Source organism: Globicephala melas, chromosome X (genome assembly GCF_963455315.2).
Source record: "Globicephala melas chromosome X, mGloMel1.2, whole genome shotgun sequence".
Classification (NCBI taxonomy): domain Eukaryota; kingdom Metazoa; phylum Chordata; class Mammalia; order Artiodactyla; family Delphinidae; genus Globicephala; species Globicephala melas.
In genome coordinates this window covers 42,144,310-42,163,601 of record NC_083335.1, presented here as the reverse complement: position 1 = coordinate 42,163,601, position 19,292 = coordinate 42,144,310, and the positions used below count along the sequence as shown (strand labels likewise).

General features: G+C 41.1%; 1 protein-coding gene across 11 annotated transcripts; it reads left to right on the top strand.

The window, feature by feature from the left end:
- Positions 1–12,660: 12,660 nt before the first annotated feature.
- ARMCX1 (armadillo repeat containing X-linked 1) lies at positions 12,661–18,115 on the top strand. 11 transcript variants are annotated; one of them, XM_030840519.3, is made up of 5 exons: positions 12,661–12,819; positions 13,161–13,217; positions 13,736–13,835; positions 14,585–14,699; positions 14,953–18,115. In XM_030840519.3, the coding sequence occupies exon 5, from the start codon at positions 15,083–15,085 to the stop codon at positions 16,448–16,450; it is 1,368 nt and encodes a 455-aa protein (XP_030696379.1). In that variant the 5' UTR covers positions 12,661–12,819; positions 13,161–13,217; positions 13,736–13,835; positions 14,585–14,699; positions 14,953–15,082; the 3' UTR covers positions 16,451–18,115. The 11 variants fall into 11 exon arrangements, with proteins under 11 accessions (XP_030696379.1, XP_030696370.1, XP_030696372.1 ...); XM_030840510.3 differs by having other exon boundaries at positions 13,673–13,835; XM_030840512.3 differs by having other exon boundaries at positions 13,161–13,229.
- Positions 18,116–19,292: the final 1,177 nt, after the last annotated feature.

Sequence of the window (19,292 nt, the reverse complement as noted above, 5' to 3'; positions counted from 1 at the left end):
TTTTTATTTACAACCTATTTGTATCTGTGATTCTGAATATCTTTTGTAGACAGTATATTTTCATGGATCATATTTTTTAAATTGATTCTGCCAATCTCTGCCTTTAAATTGTTTTATCTATTTACATTTAATGCAATCACTGATAAAGTAGAGTTATTATCTGCCAGTTTGCTATTTGTTTTCTATATGTCTTATGTCTTTTTTGTTCCTCTATCCCTCCACTATTACCTTCTTTTATGTTAAATAGGTATTTACTAGTGTACCATTTTCATTCCCTTGTCATTTCTTTTACTGTATTTTAAAATGTATTTTCTTAGTGGTTACCCTGGGGATTACAATTAATAGCTTGACTTATAAAAATCAAGTTCAGGTCAATACCAACTCAATTTCAAATCTTTGCTCCTAATGTCTCCATTCCCTCCCCACTCCTTTGCATTGTTATTATACAACTCACATATTTATACATTATATATATATCAACATAGATTTATTCATATTGCTTTATGAAGTAGTCTTTTAAATCAGATAGAAGAAAAAATAGTTACAACAAAATACATTTATACTGCCTTTCATGTTTACCTGTGTAGCTGTTGTATGTATTTTAATTTTTTGTTGAGAACTGGACATTTTAGGTAACATATTATTAGCAACTCTGGATACTGATCCTCCTCCCAATGGTTGTTGTTGTTTGCTGTCATTTGTTTATTGTTTGTTGAGTTGGTGGGACTAATTCTGTGGAGTTTATTTCCTCCCATAGTGTACACCTCTGTTTTCCCAGCTCAGATCTTTTCCCCTTATTTTTATCTTTTAGCTTGTCTACCTGGGTTTTGCCCCTGGGTTAGCATAAGTCACTTATTGGTCAAAGGTTGTGCTTAAGCCCAATTAGATATTTACCTTTTGCCATTGGATATATGTGTAGCTTGGAGGCTGCTCTTACATTTCAGTGAGTTTACATATTTTGCCCCTAACTCATTCAAACTGGGACTACTAGCTCAGAAGTTCCTTCTCTGATTGCTCCTGAAAAGGCATAGCCTTGGGCATTCACACATTGTTCCAGACTGCCAAGGATGACTGTGATTTTATTTTTAATCTTGGCTTTTTAGGATTCGTCCCTGGGTCAGAGTAACTTATGGTTCATTCAGTGCTTGGTCAGAGGTTGTGTTTAAGCTCCTTGAGCCAGTAAGGCTTTTGCCTGGTGTTTATGGGTTTGTGTGTGGCTTGGGGAATCCCCTTTCAATGGAAAGAAAAAACACACTATGTAAGAGCTGTGAGTTAAGTTTTATTCAGGGTTTTCCTGAGGACTGATCCCAGGAAACAGCCTCTCAGTAGCTCTGAGAGGACAACTCCGAAGAGGTAGGGGGAGAAATCAGTATATATATGATTTTGACTAGGGAATAAATGCAGTCAAGCATTCATCTCAGTAAAAGGTTACTGCTTGTCATGAGGAATAGGTATCTCAGTTAATGATTTTAGTGCTTTTTTATGTATGGGAAGATGTAAGAATCTGGGTTAATTGAACATTTTCCTGAGATATATCTATCTAAGGTGCTATCTAAGGGCCCTGTTTTTCCAAAGTACAAAGTGCCTCATCCTGTTTTTCATCCTGAATTCTTTTTAGGCTGTACTGTTGGTCAGCAACTGCAGTGGTTTATGACTTAATCCTTGTAGAAACAAGTAATGAGCAACATTCTTTGTTTTACACCCTTCAAGCCTGTTCCATGCCTTTCCATGAAGCCTAGCATATGCACACAGTCTTCCTGACCCTTACAATTGTGTATGATCCCAGGAGGGCTCTTATTGGTTGTCTCTTTCCCTGGTTTTCTTCAATAAACTTGTGACTCTTCTGACATTTTTCTTGTGTTAGTGCTACCAGCCTCTTAATTATCTTCCACCACGATCTCCGTTGTTTTTGACAATGCCTGTAGGCATGGAATTTTCTACTACCTTTTCAAAATTAAGTCAGTTCCCTCAGGCAGAGCTGCAGAGTTCTTCATCCTTATATCCCGCCTTTTCTCCTGGGAAGAGCCTCAATCACTGCACCAGAGCTGAAGGCAGGGACCTCATTTTACCTGAGTGACACTCCTGGTCTGTGAGATGGTGCTGGGAAGGGGTGACAGCTCCTGATCTTGGCTTTCCCCTCCTGGGATAGAAAAAATATTTGAGAAAATGATTGTTTAAAATTTTCCAGATTTGTTGAAAGTCGTAAATTTACAGATTCAAGAGACTTAATGAATCCCAAACAGGATAAATTCAAAGAAAACCATGCGTAGACACATCTTACCAAACTGCTGAAGACCAAAAGTAAAGAAAAATACCTTGAAAGTAGCTAGAAAAAAATAACACATTATCTGTAGGGGAACAACAATTTGAAAGATTGTGGTTTTCTTATCACAAACAATGAAGGCTAAAAGACATTGGAACAATATCTTTAGAGAGTTGAAAGAAAATAATTGCCAACACACAATTCCATATTCAGCAAAAATATCCTTCAGGAATGGAAATGAAAATAAAGATGTTATCAGATGAAGGAAAACCAAGAGAATTTTCTGCCAGCAGAAAATGCTTTACAAGAAATGTTAAAAGATGCTCTTCAGGCTAATGGGAAATGATACCAGAGGGAAATCTAGAATTCAGGAATGAAGGAGAAGCAATAGAAAGGTAAATATCTGGGTAAATATAGAAGACTGTCTCTTCTGTTCTTTAAAACAACAACAACAACAACAGCAACATTGTATTGGTTTCCTATTGATGCTGTAACAAATTACCGCAAACTCAATGGCGTAAAACAAGGCAAATTTATTATCTTATAGTTCTGGAGGTCAGAAGTCAAAAATGGGTTGACAGAGCTGTGTTCCTTCTGGATGCTGTAGTGGAGAATCTGTTTCCTTGTCTTTTCCAGCCTTTAGAGACTGCCTGCATTCGTTGGCCCATCACCCCACATCATTCTGACCTTTGATTCTATCACCACATCTTCTTTGACTCTTCTGCCTCTCTTTCCCTTTGTTAGATTAGCATCAATGTTATGGAGGTTATGCATGGGCTCAACAATATGGACTTCCACTCATCAAGGCTGATCTTTTACTAACACTGCTGAATACCCAACCTGACAACAAAATAAGATGAAGATGAATCATTCAATACAATAAGACATTATTTCCTGGGGTACTAGTCAGCCCCATGGTGGTAAGATTATTATATAGGACACCTTTTATCACAGTGAGAACAGAAATTTTTCTTCATGGAAATAACTACATATTCCAGACACACATTTGCTTTCTTTGCTTACAATGATTCTGTCAGTGCCACCGTCCGTGGACTTCCAGAATGTCTTAATTATCATCAGGGTATCCCATACAACATTGTCTCTGACCAGGGAACTCATTTAATGATAAATGAAGTACAATAATGGAATCATATCCAAATATTCACTAGTCTTTATCACTTACTCCATCATGCAGAAGCAGCTTGCCTGATAGGAAAGTAAATGACTTACTGAAGGCTTAGTTATGAGATCACCTGTTCCGGGTTGACAGTGCTGTGCTATAAGACTACAATAGTTGCTTCAAAAACAGTGACCAAAATATAGTGCTATTTCCCTCATAGTAAGAATACACAGGTCTGGGAATGAAGGTGGAGGAGGGAGTGATCCCTTTCACTATTATACCAATTAACCCAATAAAGACTTATTTTGTTTTGTCTCCACAACCTTGGGCTCAGCAGGTTTGGAGGTTCTATTTTTCCAAGGAATGAATGCTGCTATCAAGGAATAAAGCCATGGTTCCATTAAACTGAAAGCTGAAACTGCACCCTGGCCATTTTGGTCTCCTCATGCTATTGAATTGATAAGCAGAGACAGGGACTATTGTACTGTCTGGAGTAATTAAATCCTATCACCAAGGGGAAACAGGGTTGCTGCTATACAATGAGAACAAGGAGAGGTATGCTTGGAGCCCAGGGATAGTCACTGGGACACCACTTAATACTCGTTTGCCCAATAGTCCTGTTCAATGGGAAAGTGCAGATATCCCATAAAGACAGGACTGAAGGTTAGGATCACTACATCAGGGAAAGAACTCTGACCACCTAAAGGGAGTATGAAGTGAACAGTGGAAGAATGAAGTTATGATTATTGATTTTGGCCTCATGAACAGCTACAGAGGGGAAAGGTAGCAGCTAGATGTATCTTTGTAATTTACTATTTTCCCCTTCTTTTCTCTAATATATGAAAAATCCTGGAGATCGTTGTAATAAATTAGGTTTCAGGTGGAGAATATGAATTAGCATTACTCCATGACAGTACATTGGCTGAAGGGATTTTTGTCCCTGCCTCCCTGTTGGAGATGAGAGTTTCTTCATTGGAATAAAGGACAAGAATGGATGCTGAGTGATAAGAGTATAACCAAGTAGGACCCTATGGGGTCTTCCCAGGGCAGATATCCCCCATGTCCTCTGCCTGCCTCTTGTTTGTAGAAAACCTTTAGCCTCCTAGGCCTTCCCCAAGTTCCAAAGAATAAACTTAATCAGAAAAGTGAGAAAATGCAGAAACAAAGGAAAATGGTCAAGCAAGAAAAAATAATAGTAGTTTAGCCATTAAACAAAGTCAAGGACCTTTAGTTCTTTCTCAAGGGCTGTAGATAATATTCTGAGCCATATTCTTTGAGCTATTTTGCAGATACTGAACCCCCACCCCCAGGTGGAAGAAGTTAATTTTGACCACAAGTACATAGATCCCAGACCAGCTGATGATGTTGACTTCTGATTACCTCACCACCAACAAATCAGAAGAATGTCCATGAGCTGATCATACACCCCACAACCATCTCCCTGACCCTGTCTTAAAAAAACCTTTCCATAAAAGCCATTGGGGAATTTGGGGTCTTTTGAGCTTTAGCTGCCTGTACTGTTTGCTTTGTGTCCTGCAGTAATAAATGCTGCACTTTCCTTCACCACAACCCAGTGGCAGTAGATTGGCTTTACTGCATGAGGGCAAGCTGACACAAGTTTGATTTGGTAAAAATTTTGGAGACTCAGATGGGATGGCAGTCCCAAGTGGGCATCTCGCCCAGGGCATATTGGCCCCTGGCTAGTGGTGGTTCTTGGATCGGTGGTGGTTACTGGTAGTGATGGGCCAAGACTTCATCTCCTGCCATAAGGTACCTTCTTTATAGCTATAGCTCTCACTAGGCTCCATTTTTTTTAAAAAAGCTCTTGCCATTTTAGGCCCAGGGTAACAGCTTCCTGCTATTGCTAGTCTCTGGGTACCTCAAAATCCCTAATTTGGTCTCTTAACCTTGCATATATCTCTTTGAGTAGTCCCTACATTCGAGTTTCTTGAACCAGCTCAGTTGGATTCTTTTTCCTGTTGGGAATCTGTATGATAAAATGTGCTGATGTAAGGCCTAGATCTATTGCAGCTATTTTGGTTCCATCAGAGTGGCCAGCTCAAGAATGAAGCTTATATGTAAGGAAGGACATAGCAGAGAGACTATTAATCAAATTGTACTTGAGGGACTTCCCTGGAGGCGCAGTGGTTAAGAATCCACCTGCCAATGCGGGGGACATGGGTTCGTTCCCTGGTCTGGGAAGATCCCACATGCCGCAGAGCAACTAAGCCTGTGTGCCACAACTACTGAAGCCCACGCACCTAGAGCCCGTGCTCCACAACAAGAGAAGTCACTGCAATGAGAAGCCCACACACCACTACGAAGAGTATCCCGTGCTCGCTGCAACTAGAGAAAGCCTGTGTGCAGCAACGAAGACCCAACGCAGCCATAAATAAATAAATAAAAATTTAAAAAATTGTACTTGAAGCCATATATCTTCTAAATACAATTTATTGGAGTAAGAACAGGTAGACACTTCTTTAATATGATAAAAAATATACATAAGTTTCTAACAAGAAGTCCTTCATGCTTGAGGAATAAACACTAGAAGCATTCCCATAAAAATCAAGAAGACAAGGATGTTAGCTTTCACACAATTATTTAACATTTTTCTGGAAATACTAGTTAATACAATCATCCAAAAGAAAGAAATGTGATATTAATATTGGATAGGAGGTGAGATTATCATTACTGCAAATGAAACAAATCTGAGAAAATCAACCTTTTGAAACTTTAGGAACTCCATAAAGAGGCTGGTTATAAAATCAATATGCAAAAAACAATCACTTTCATATATAAAAATAATAAAAAATATAAGATGATTCCATTTCTAATAATCATGAGAAAAGGTAAGCTACTTAAGAAGAAACTTTAGGGCTTCCCTGGTGGCACAGTGGTTGAGAGTCCGCCTGCCGATGCAGGGGACACGGGTTCGTGTCCCAGTCTGGGAAGATCCCACATGCCGTGGAGTGGCTGGTCCCGTGAGCCATGGCCACTGAGCCTGCACGTCCGGAGCCTGTGCTCTGCAATGGGAGAGGCCACAACAGTGAGAGGCCCGCGTATGGCAAAAAGAAACTTTAAAAATACGCAAGATATATTCATTCATTCAACAAGTATTTATTGATAACCTACAGTGTGCCAAGCAATGTTCTAGGAGTTATCTATATATTTATAAATTTATTTATTTATTTATGGCTGCGTTGGGTCTTCGTTGCTGCACGCGGGCTTTCTCTAGTTGTGGCAAGCAGGGGCTACCCTTCGTTGCAGTGCGCGAGCTCCTCATTGCGGTGGCTTCTCTCGTTGTGGAGCATGGGCTCTAGGCATCTGGGCTTCAGTAGTTGTGGCACGTGGACCCAGTAGTTGTGGCTCACGGGTTCTAGAGCTCAGGCTCAGTAGCTGTGACACACAGGCTTAGTTGCTCTGCAGCATGTGGGATCTTCCCGGATCAGGGCTCAGACCTGTGTCCCCTGCATTGGCAGGCGGATTCTTAACCACTGCGCCACCAGGGAAGCCCAGTTATATTTTTTAATGTATAAATTCTGCTGGAAAAATAAATGAAGACAAATAACTAGAGAAACTGGGTTCTTGGGTAGAAAAATATTCTTTTTTCCCCAGCTTTACTAAGATATAATTGACATATAATATTGCGTAAGTTTAAGGGGTACAGTGTGCTGATTTGATACACGTATATATAGCAAAATGAGTATCACAATAAGGTTAGTTAACACATCTACCATAATTACCATTTTTTTATAATTTATGGTGAGAACATTTAAGATCTACTCTCTTAGCAACTTTCAAGTATACACTACAGTACTGTTAACTATAGTCACCATGCCCTTCATTAGATCCCCAGAACTTATTCATCTTATAACTGGAAGTTTGTACCCTTTGACCAACAGTTTCCCATTTCCCCTTCCCTGCAGCCCTTGGCACCCACCATTCTACTCTATGTTTTCATGGCTTTTTTAGATTCTACATATAGTTCCATCCATGTTGTCGCAAATGGCAGAATTCCCTTCTTTTCTATGGCTGAATAATATTCCACTATACATATAAAAAGTAAGCTTAAGAATAACAAAAAATTTGCAAGATATACTCATTCATTCAACAACTATTTATTGATAACCTACAGGGTACCATATGTACATGATTCTTGTTTTTAGTCCATTCATTCATTGATGGACACATTGGTTGTTTCCATGTCTCGGCTATTGTGATCAATGCTGCAATGAACATGGGGGTGCAGATATCTCTTCGAGAGTGATTTCATTTTCTTTGGATATGTACACAGAGTGAGATTGCTGGATCGTACAGTAGTTCTATTTTTATTTTTTTGTGGAAACTCCATACTGTTTTCTGTAGTGGCTGCGCCAAGTTACATTCCCACCAACAGGGTTTCCTTTTCTCCACATCTGCACCAGCACTTGTTATCTCTTATCTTTTTGATAATAACCATTCTAACTGGTGTGAAGTGGTAACATATTCTTATAAAAATTCCAATTAGCCCTCAGTTAACCTTAGAATTAACTTCATCCAAATTGAAACAAAAACAGGATTTTAAAGGGAATTTAACAAAACAATTCATTTTATCTGTAAATAAACAAATGTGAGTGGACAGGCAAATTATGAAAAAGAAGAATAATTAGAGAGGCCTTATCCTCCAGATATTAAAACATATTATAAAGATACTGTAATTAAAACAGTTAGGGACATAAAAGAAAAAAATAACAGATTAAAGGAACATAGAGAATGAAAAAGTAGATCCAAATATATGTGGATATTTAGCTCATGATAAAGGTGGCATTTAAAATCAGGAGCTAGAAAGGTATTATTTGATAACGGGTATCAGGAAAATTTGCTAACTATTTGGAAAATATTAATTCCATATGCTTAATAAAGCTGGAAAAAATATATTCATAATAACACTGAGATGTCATTTGCTTTTTTCACTGTGTTGACATTTATACAAATGGTGCAAAAGCAAGGGTGGATAAAATTTCTGGCTTACTGATAATAGAAGCAACGCAACAAAAAAAATTCTATATGGACCAAAATTTAAATATCAAAAAACACACATAAAATTAGAAAAACATACAGGCCATCCTAAGCAGGACACAAACCCCAAAAAATGTAAAGAAAGAATTGATACAGTTTGTATCATAAAGATTTTTAAAATTCTATATAGCCGAAGTCCAAAGAAAATTATAAACTGGGAAAATATTTATAATACTTATGACAATCTAAGAGCTCACTTCCTTAATTTACAGAAAGTTCTCATATATTAATAAGAAAAAGATGAAAAACCTAGTGGAAAAACTGGGAAAGGCAGTTCATAGAAACAGGAATACAAATGGTTAAACCTATGGGAAGATGCTTAATCTCACTTATAATTTAAAAAATCAAAAAATTTTGGAGCACAACATGGAAAATATATATCAAAATTTAAGAGGTGAGAATTGGCAGCATGGATAAAATTTAAAATGAACTTCCACTTTGACCCAGTGATTTCACTTCTAGGAATTTATCCTAAGGAAATAATGCCACAATTGTCAAATATATATGTAAACAAAGGTCTGCACTGTAACATTTTGGTAATAGACAAAGTTTGGGAAGAGGATAAATATCAACCAGTAATAGATTGGTTGAATTTTGATAACTCCACACTAGAGAATATTATTGTAGCTGATAAAATGATGTACATGTTATATTAGGTGAAAAAGTAGTTTGCAGAATAGTTTGCATAGTATGATTCCAAGTTATTTTTAAAAGATATGCATGTACACACATTCACATATATCTACATAATTTTTTTGTTGATATATAGGAAACAACAAAAAAACCCTGAAAGAGTCAATTGAAAAGTTAGCAGCGGTTTTCACAGGATTTATCCTAGGATTGAGGTAGATGGTTCATCAAGGTGGAGAATTTGAGACATTTTTATTTTCTTCTTCTCTTCTCCTAGTTAGCACCTGCTTCCCTTAATCTCAGTTCAAAGTTTCACTCCTCTCTCCATCAAGGAAGCCTTCCCTGATCCCCAGACTCTGCCACTTCTTTTACTATATTAACAGTGTTCCTTTCCTTCAAAGTATTTTTCTCACTTTGTATGTATATGTGATTATTTCATTAAGGTCTTGCTTTCACTACGAGAGCAGAATTAGTGTCTGGTTTTGCTCACCAACATATTCACAATAAGCACAGCACTTGTGGCAATGCTCCCTCTTTCTCTCCCCCTCCCAATATTTTGATGTAGACAGTTACATTTTCTCAGTCTTACATAAAGGGTTATGAGAGTGCAGGTTTTAAACATCTCTCCCCATCACAAAAACACAGATGAAGAAAAGCACAGCAGAAACAAATAGCTAACATTACACTAAATGGTGAAATATTAGGGGCATTCTCATTTACTTCAAGAACAAGATAAGGAGGCTCTCAAATCACCATTATTATTCAACATAGTTCTGGAGGTTCTGGTTGATGTAGTACATCCAGAAAATGAAAGAATAAGAGATAATAATGATTGGAAAAGACAAAATTTTAAAAATCATCATTTTCAAATGATTATGTATGCATACCTAGAAAAACCAGTTATCAACTGAAAAACTACAGGCATACATCAGAGATATTGCGGGTTCAATTCCAGACTACCACAATAAAGCCAGTATCGCAATAAAGTGAGTCACACATTTTTTTGGCTTCCCAGTGCATATGAAAGTTTTGTTTACACTACACAGTGGTCTATTAAGTGTGCAAAACATTATGTCTTTAAAAATGTATATACGTTAATTTAAAAATATGTTACTGCTAAAAAATGCTAACCATCATTTGAGCCTTCAATGAGTTGTAATGTTTTTGCAATAGTAACATCAAAGATCACTGATCACAGATCAGTGTAACAGATATAATAATAATGAAAAGGTTTGAAATATTGCGAGAATTACCAAACTGTGACATAGAGACGTGAAGTGAGCACATGCTGTTGGAAAAATGGCACTGATAGACTTGCTTGACACAGGGTTGCCACAAACCTTCAATTAGTAAAAAAATCAATGTCTGTGAATCACAATAAAGCAAAGTGCAATAAAATTAGTTATGCCTCTATTAGAAATATTAAGAAAGGTCACTAAAAGTAAATATATCAGAATTATTTGCTTCGGCAATAACCTGGTAGAAAATATAATCATAAAAGGAATGTCATCCCCCAAAGCAACAAAACCATAAAACATCTAGGAATAAACTTAACAAATAATGAGTATGACCTATCTGAAGAAACATAAAATTTATTGAAGATCATAAAAGTTGACATGGATAGAAAGACACAATTTTTAAAGATACCAGTTCTCAAATTAAAGTGCAGATTCTTTGCACTTTATGTCACTCAGTGTGAGCCTTTTTGTTCTGTATATAGTTGTTCTGTATATTGTTGTTCAACACATATGCATACATAGACTCTGTATTTGCATGAAGAAAGGTGGAAATTGTTATCAGTGGTTGGTGGTGGAACAGGCATTGCAGGGAACTTTCACATTCTACTTTATACATTTCTGTGTTGTTTGCACATTTAAAAAAAAATAGTGTGTATAATGTGTGTGAGAGAGAGACAGAGATTGATTTCTACTAAGAGGATGTATCTTTTTTTTCAAAGTGAGTTATTTTTAGTTTTTTTTTAAGTCTTAGTTGCCTGTGAGAATGTGATGAGAGCTATGACCCCTCTTCCCACTAAGATGGACATATGCGTGCACATGACTTTGATACAATTTTAGGTAGAACAAAGAGGTGGCCAGTTGAGAATTCCTACTCTAGGTTAATCAGTATGGTTAGTGGGGAGAGTCCTTCAGGCCCAGGCATACATTTGGCTGAGGGAGCACCAAGGTGGGTGTGGGCTGCGGGCAATGACCCTGCAGCAGGGCTGGGTTCTCCCTGGGTGCCCTGAGGTAAGGAGGCCAGGGGTGGGAGGCCAGCAGGCTGCCCCTCTCAGGCCAGGTGGTAGCAGCACATGGCATCAGGAACAAGGTTAACTGGGCCACCATTAATCAGGGCAGAGCAGGACAGGCAGGCCTGGGTGCTTCCCCCAGCAATTGCTTTTCTAGGCTTCATGGAAACTTGCAGCTACAGGAGTAGGTGGGAACAGCAGTCTCTTCTCTGCATCCCTGAGTTACCTCTGTGGGAATATGAGGGAGGGAGGGAGGAAAGAAGTCAAAGGTGTTTACTCAGTTTTGTCACCTGAGTAAAGGTGGCATTTACCACTTTGGTCACCATGTATATTTTTAGAGTGTGCAAAAAGAGTCAGGTTCTATAACGCAGGGGATGAGAAGCTCTGGAATATAGGAGAGATGGGAGGGCATCACCTTCCACCCTTCCTTCTTGACAAGGCCGGGAAGATCGGATGATTTCTGCATCCCTCACACCCTCAGCTTCCTCAGCTTTAGTAGACTAAAAGCTAATCTGGAGCAGGTGTTCAGAACAGCCATCAAATCACAAGAGGTTCACACAGCAGTCAGCCAAGACTTTGCGACATTGAATGCATGTCTTTCTTTAATCAAACAATACAAGATTTTAATGTTTTTGTTTTATCAAATTGTAAGTTGATCCAAAATTAGAAAAAGTAATAGATCATTTATGTAAAATGGCAAAGATTAGACAACTAGTCATCTTTGTGGACTAATTCATAGACCATGTGAAAAATAACAGTTTTCCATTTTAAAACAGGTTACTACGTTTTGAAAGCTTCTTTTTGACTGTAACCAGTGGAAACATTTTCCTTGTGTTATAAATAAATATAGTAAAATTAGCGAGGCCTTTTGGGTTTTCCCCTCCGACTTAAATTCTTCTCCAATCAAACGAAGATAACATCATTTTATTTTCTCAATATAAGAGTAATGCACTACTGATTTTTAAAAAATGAACAGAAAAGTTTAAGAAAGTAAGACATTCCCACTACCCATATCCTTTTCTGAGATCTTGAATCCCATTTCATATAGGGGTGCAGGGGAAACGCTGAGCATTGAGGCTGCGTTGTGGGGGGGGGGCGTGAAGGGAGAGGTGGGTGGACAGGGAGTAGAGGAGAGAAAAATTATTCCTCAAAGAGGAAGAAAAGACCAATGGACATGGGAGCAGATGTAGTTTCTCTCTGCTAACCAAAGAAAGGCAAATGCCAACCACAAGATAAGCTACTTCTGGTTTCTGGGATTGGCAGAGGAAAATGAGTGGCAGGACCTGCTGTGAAGGGAAAGGAAACGGGTGGGCCGGCTCCTGCCGCACTGCTGGTGGGAGTGGTAATTGGGGTTCTGAGCTCACGAGTGACGTGGCTCTCACGTGAGCAGGAGCCGACGTGTGCAGACGTCCTTCTAATCCAGGTCTTTCGTTTGGTCCGGTTGCCATCTCCCTATTACCTCGAGGGCTGGCGGGCCTGTGGCCAGGAGAGGAGGAGGAGGAGGTAACTTCCCTGATCCCAGCCAGTCTATGTGTGGATGGGTGCTTGCCCGGGGGATTCCTGCGGTGCGGGTAGAGGAGGGTGGAGACTAAAGAAGGACGAGGCTCGCTTTCTCCACACCCTTGCACTATCCCCGGCCCTTTCAAGAACAAGAATGGTGGACCCTGGGGGCCAGATTACAGGGGAGACCCCAGACCAGGAGGGGGGAAACCTGAAACCTTTGGCATCCAGGGCCTTGAATCGGGAAGGCCCGATGTTAAGGTTCTTGTCCTGTGTGCTGGTCCATCTAGCAAGCCAGTATCTTGGGGCTAGGCGTCTGTTTTGTCATTCCCCGTGTCTTTCAGTAGGGCGCTGTACCACTCGGAGCAAAGGAATAAAGAATCTGCCCCGAACCTCTGCAAGTCAGTGTAAAGGTGGGATTGCCCCGCGGTCCCCAGAAGGGTGGGGATGGCTGGGGTCCTCCTCCTAACTCGGGCGCATTACTGACTCCGCAGTCACCTCCCTGCTCTTTTATATAGGAAATAGGAGATGACAGCGTGTACAGGAAACATAGTTGTCGTTGGGGCTATGACTGCGTCGTGCAGGGGAATCAAAGAGATCTTTGGGTTTTCTTTTGCTCCTCCGGTTTTTCTCACTCCCTCGCCCCGCCTCCCCTCTTTCCAGTTGTTCGAAAGGGGTGTGGTTTTTCCTGGGAAAATGGCCGACCGCTGGGGCAGGGGCTGGGGCTGGGGCTGGGACTGGGGGCGGGGGGAGGGGGTGGATGGACGCCCTTGCAGGAAGAGGGCTGCTGTTAGCGGAGTCCTGAGAAGTGGGGATAGGGTGAGAGACCAAAAGGTGAAATCCGTTTGACAACCAGGACCTTGGATTCGGAAAGGCTGGTATTGGGACTGTCTGAAGTGCTGTTCTGTCTGCCTAGCAGTCTGTCTCTGCCCTGTCGCCTGTCTGTGTCTTTGGATCTTGCGGCTGAAGGCCAATCCAACTCTAGGAGCAGGAAGAAGAGGAAAATTGTCCAGAAACAAGTATGTCAGAGTGAGAGTGGTGGCACTATTTAGGGATCCCTGGGCTGGAGAATGGTGAAGACTGCAAACTCCAGTGGGCCTGTGGACCTCCCCCACATACCCCTCCTCCTCTCTTCTCTGGACCATTTCGGAGCTTGCAAAAGAAAGTGCTCTGCACGGAAAGAAGTGGCTGGGAGGACGAAGGTGTCACGAGAGTCCTGGGGTGGGGGTGGGGAGGACCTTTCTCCAAATTACTCTTTGGTACCAGAGTTGTCAGTCCTTAGGTTAGGTGGAGGCGGAAACCGAGATGAGGGAGGAAGGAAATTGCTCCCGAGCCGTGGATATAATGGGTGGGGGTAGGAGTATCCTGGTACCTCTGGGTTGGTGGGGGTGGCGGAGGCAAGGGCGGAGTTCGAGACTTCTGTGCATTTTACGCCTGTCTGGCTTCTAGACACTCTCCCTCCACCACCATCCATTTTGTTACAGGGAAGGAGTTGTGGCACTCACCTTCGAAGGCAGTGACTTTCGGGGCTGGGGGCTGGGTGGAGGATTGGAGGAGATCGAAGGAAGGGGGGGGCGGGGGCGGCTCATAATGAACTTCAAAGCCGCAGCTCAGTGAGGAGAGCGGGGGAACCGAACGTGGGAAATATTGGGCTCCGCGGGACTAGGGCCAGTGATTCCGCAGAGGAACGTGTGTCCTGTCCCGGATGAGGTTCATCTGTCTGTCCCAGGAGCTCTCAGCACCACTCCCCCCACCGCTTTGTATGCAGGTTTGCAGGACTCAGTGTACTTCCAGGCAAGAAATAGAAGGAAGAAACTGCCTGGACCCCTGAGGGTGTATGTGGGGCTGCCACTGCCCCCAGGACATCTGGAGGGACAGGGGAGGTAGGGAACTGATTAGCTATCTTAAATTTAACGTACTGGGGTGGGGTGGTTGAACATGAGGTTGGAGAATCTGGAGGTGGGGAAAATTTTCAAAATTACCTTCCTGATTTAAAAAAGGGATCAGTGATCTACCCTTGAGTCCCTGCCATGTCCCCATTTGTTTTGTCTCTTTGTAGGTCTGTAGTTCAGTCTGTCTGCATGCAAAGGCACAGAAGGAGGAGACTGAAGCCTCAAATATTTCTTTCATTCTTAGGTCCCCCAGTATCTGTAGCTGCAGCAGAGCCTGCTGGCTGTAGCTGAAGACTCCACAGCCCCCTCCCCCCTCCCCCTGACTTGGGAGCACTCTTCTGGCCAGAGCAAACCCTCCAGACACTCGTGGCAGCATGGGCCGAACTCGGGAAGCTGGCTGCTTGGCCGCTGGTGTAGTGATCGGCGCTGGCGCCTGCTACTGCGTATACAGACTGACCTGGGGAAGAGATGAGAGCGAGAAAATCTGGGACGACCACGATGATGATGATGATGAGGAGGAATCTAGCGATATTGCAGAGACTGGGAAAGGAGCTAAGGCTAATGCTGGGGCAGGGGCTGGAGCCAGACTTCAGGGTGACTCAAAGGCCAAGGCTGAGGTGTCCGTGGAACTCAGGAGTGGATCTAATGTAAAGGCAGAGGCCCACTTGAAGGCCCAGAGTGGAGGTGGCCTAGAGGCCAAGGCCAAGGCCCTTTTCAGCACCCTGAAGGAACAGGCAAGTGCAAAGGCGGGCAAAGGGGCCAGGTTGGGTACCATCTCCGGAACCAGGACCCTTACACCTGGTTTACCCTGCCCAGGAGTCAGGGGTGGAGGCTGCCACCCTGTGAGGAATGGAGCTAGGACTGGGGGCAGGACTAGTGGCAAGTCCAAGGGAAGGACCAGAGGTAAGAGCGCCAGGACTCCAGCTACATCATGGCCTGTTCGAAGGGGCAAGTTCAACTTTCCCTATAAAATTGATGATATTCTGGGTGCTACTGACCTTCAAAAGGTCCTTAACATCCTAGAAAGAACTAGTGATCCTTTTATTCAGGAAGTAGCCTTGGTCACTCTGGGTAACAATGCAGCATATTCATTTAACCAAAATGCCATTCGTGAATTGGGTGGTCTCCCAATTATTGCAAAACTGATAAAAACGAAAGATCCCATTATTAGGGAAAAGGCGTACAATGCCCTTAATAACTTGAGTGTGAACGCGGAAAATCAGGGCAAGATTAAGACATATATCAGTCAAGTGTGTGATGACACCATGATCTGTCGTTTGGACTCAGCTGTGCAGATGGCTGGTCTAAGGCTGTTAACCAACATGACTGTGACAAATCACTACCAACATTTGCTTTCCTATTCTTTTCCAGACTTTTTTGCTTTGTTATTCCTGGGAAATTACTTCACCAAGATTCAGATTATGAAACTAATCATAAACTTTACTGAAAATCCAGCCATGACAAGAGAGCTGGTCAGTTGTAAAGTACCATCAGAATTGATTTCCCTCTTTAATAAAGAATGGGACAGAGAGATTCTTCTTAATATCCTTACCCTATTTGAGAATATAAATGACAACATAAAAAATGAAGGGCTTGCCTCATCCAGGAAAGAATTCAGCAGAAGTTCACTTTTTTTCTTATTCAAAGAATCTGGAGTGTGTGTTAAGAAAATCAAAGCATTAGCAAATCACAGTGATCTGGTCGTGAAAGTAAAAGTCCTAAAAGTATTGACCAAACTTTAACTGGGGGTCTGTCCCAAACAATACTGAGGTAATTTTTTTAGTTTGCACTTGGGAACAATGCATTTTGTAAATTCTTTGCTTTTCACTGTGCTTATATGTCAAAGAGATCCTTTCAGCTGCTATTTTGGAATAATGAATATCACATATCAACAGTGATGCTGGTTGTGATGGTTGGTTTTAGGCTAGACCATTTTAAGGATGTCAGATGAATACTAGAGCTTGTACAAAGAAAGCATTTATTGATTCCATCTTGCTACCTAGATTGAGATATTTTTACTCTTTCCTCTACTTAAACTGACAGTGAACTAATCACGAATAAGCTATACTTTTGTATTGGTTTACATTTGTTAATCTTGTGTTTCATCAATAAAGTTGTGTGTTTTAACCAGCAAAAAAAAAATTATCATGTTCTTGAGTTTATGATATATTTGGAGAGGCAAGATGTATGGAAACAAAAAGATACTAACAAAACTGAGAACCTCTAATCATGGCCATCTGTTTCCTATTTCTGCAGGCAACAGTGCTCTCCTCCGGATACTTAAGTAGAACTGGGCATGAAGGATGGGATAAAAACAGGGCGGAAGGGCATTGGAGGAGGGAGGAGTGATGGGAAGAAAGGCATGGAGGTGGGAATTTTTCTCCACAGAAGAAGGAGGCTGTGCCTCCTCTGTGGAATAAAGTGTGGGGAGGGGAGTGATGGAAAATACAGTCTAGCAGTTGGATGAGTTCCATTCATGGAGGATCCCTGATTTCTAAACTGAGGTGTCTGTATATTATTCCACCAACCCCTGGGAGACACCAAACCCTTTTGTGACCAGAGGAGTGACAGGATGAAAGGAACGTTATGTGGCTGACTTGTGTGCAGAATGGGTCAGAGTTGGAGTGGGGACAGGAGTGGCCACTGGAGATTGGAACACCACTTAGGAAGTTACCACCATAGTTCAGGCATAGATGCTAAAGGCGTGAAATTTCACTGGTGGCAATAGGAGTGGCAATGGGAGGAAGGAAGTGAGAGTTGCTTTGAATGAAGAAGTGCTGGAACCTATCCTGGGGACATACAGAGAGGGACAATTTTATTGTAGGGTCCTGAGGGCATTTGATAGGAAAACATCCTCTTTCTTGTCCAACTCTGGTGTCTATGGGAGTGAATATTTTAGTAATTATTTTGGAATTATGAAAAAATATAATAGAAGAAATAATAATTTTTAGTGCTTCTATCAGATTTCTTTTACAAGATTGGTTGGGGCAGGGTCTTTATGGAACCTCGAGAGGGCTGTTGGCATCCATACTGGAGAAGATCCACCTCTCTTCCAACCCAGAGTATGGTGAGGGTGTGGGTGGAGGGACACCTTCAAACTGTGCTGGTGGGAGCATACTTGGTACAAGATCCATTTGGATACATGTTTCAGAAGCTTTCAAGATGTGCATGTTCTTTGACCCAGTAATTCCACTTATACAAATTTGTCCTTAGGAGATATAATTGGTTTAGGAGAAATAACTGGCTTGTACAAGTTTGTGCATCTTTGCACTGTTTTGAAGAGTGGAAAACTGTGAATGACCCAAGTGTCTTGAAATAGGCACTTGGCTAAGAAATTAAGGTATTGAAACATTATTCAGCTCTTGAAAATGTTGATGGGCAACTACACTTATTTACATGGAGAAAATTCAGTATATATATATTTATTTATTTATTTTTTGTGTGGTACGCGGGCCTCTCACTGTTGTGGCCTCTCACGTTGCAGAGCACAGGCTCCGCACGCGCAGGCTCAGCGGCCATGGCTCACGGGCCCAGCTGCTCTGCGGCATGTGGGATCTTCCCGGACCGGGGCACGAACCCGTGTCCCCTGCATCGGCAGGCGGACTCTCAACCACTGCACCACCAGGGAAGCCCTCAGCATATATTTTAAGTGGAAAAGCCAGTTACATGACCATATACATAGTGTATTCCATTTTTGAGAAATATAAAATATTTACATGCATTAAAACTTCTATAAGGCTATATACCAAAATAAGAAAAATGGCTATGAGTAATAAGACAGTGCATGAATTTAATATTTGAATCTTTTCCCTCATCTGTATTTTCTTATCTGTAATGTATATTGATGTTTTGTGTAATTGTTGGAAAATAAAAATGTTGGATACAGGCTCGGTTGGAAGTGACGGAGATGATAGAATGGGAGAATGGGTGGGGTTTATATGGATATGTTTCCCACATATTGAGTGGGAAAATATTTAGACCAAAAAGGAGGATGTGTTGAAATGATAGATGAGCTGTCAAGATGTGGATACTAAGAGTCCTTATATCATATGATTAAATGAGGTAATGTGGGTAAACTGCTAAAGTAGTGCTGGAACATAGGAGTTAATTGATAAAAGCGAACACCCTTAATTAGCTAAAAGACAGGGTGGATAATTTTTAATTTACCTTTTTTTCTAAGGTGTCCTTCTGCCATACGCTAGTGTTATTTTTCCCCAGCTTTATTGAGATATAATTGACATAACATTGTGTAAGTTTAAGGTGTATGACCTGTTGATTGATATATATATATATATATTGCAAAATGACTACCACCATAGCATTAGCTACCACCTCCATCCTGTCACATAATCACTATTTCTTTTTTGGGGTGAGAATATTTAAAATCTACTCTCTTAGCAACATTCAAATATATAATACAGTATTACTAGCTATACTCACCATGTTGTACATTAGATCCTCAGAACTTGTTAATCTTACAACTGGAAATTTGTACCATTTGACCAATATCCCCCCATTTCCTCCACCCCCAGTCCCCAGTAACTACCACTCTACTCTCTGAGATCGTCTTTTTTAGATTCCACA

What these genes read in the sequence shown, in the direction of transcription:
- ARMCX1 (XM_030840519.3), top strand. Translation starts at nt 15,083, where the DNA reads ATGGGCCGAACTCGGGAAGCTGGCTGCTTGGCCGCTGGTGTAGTGATC.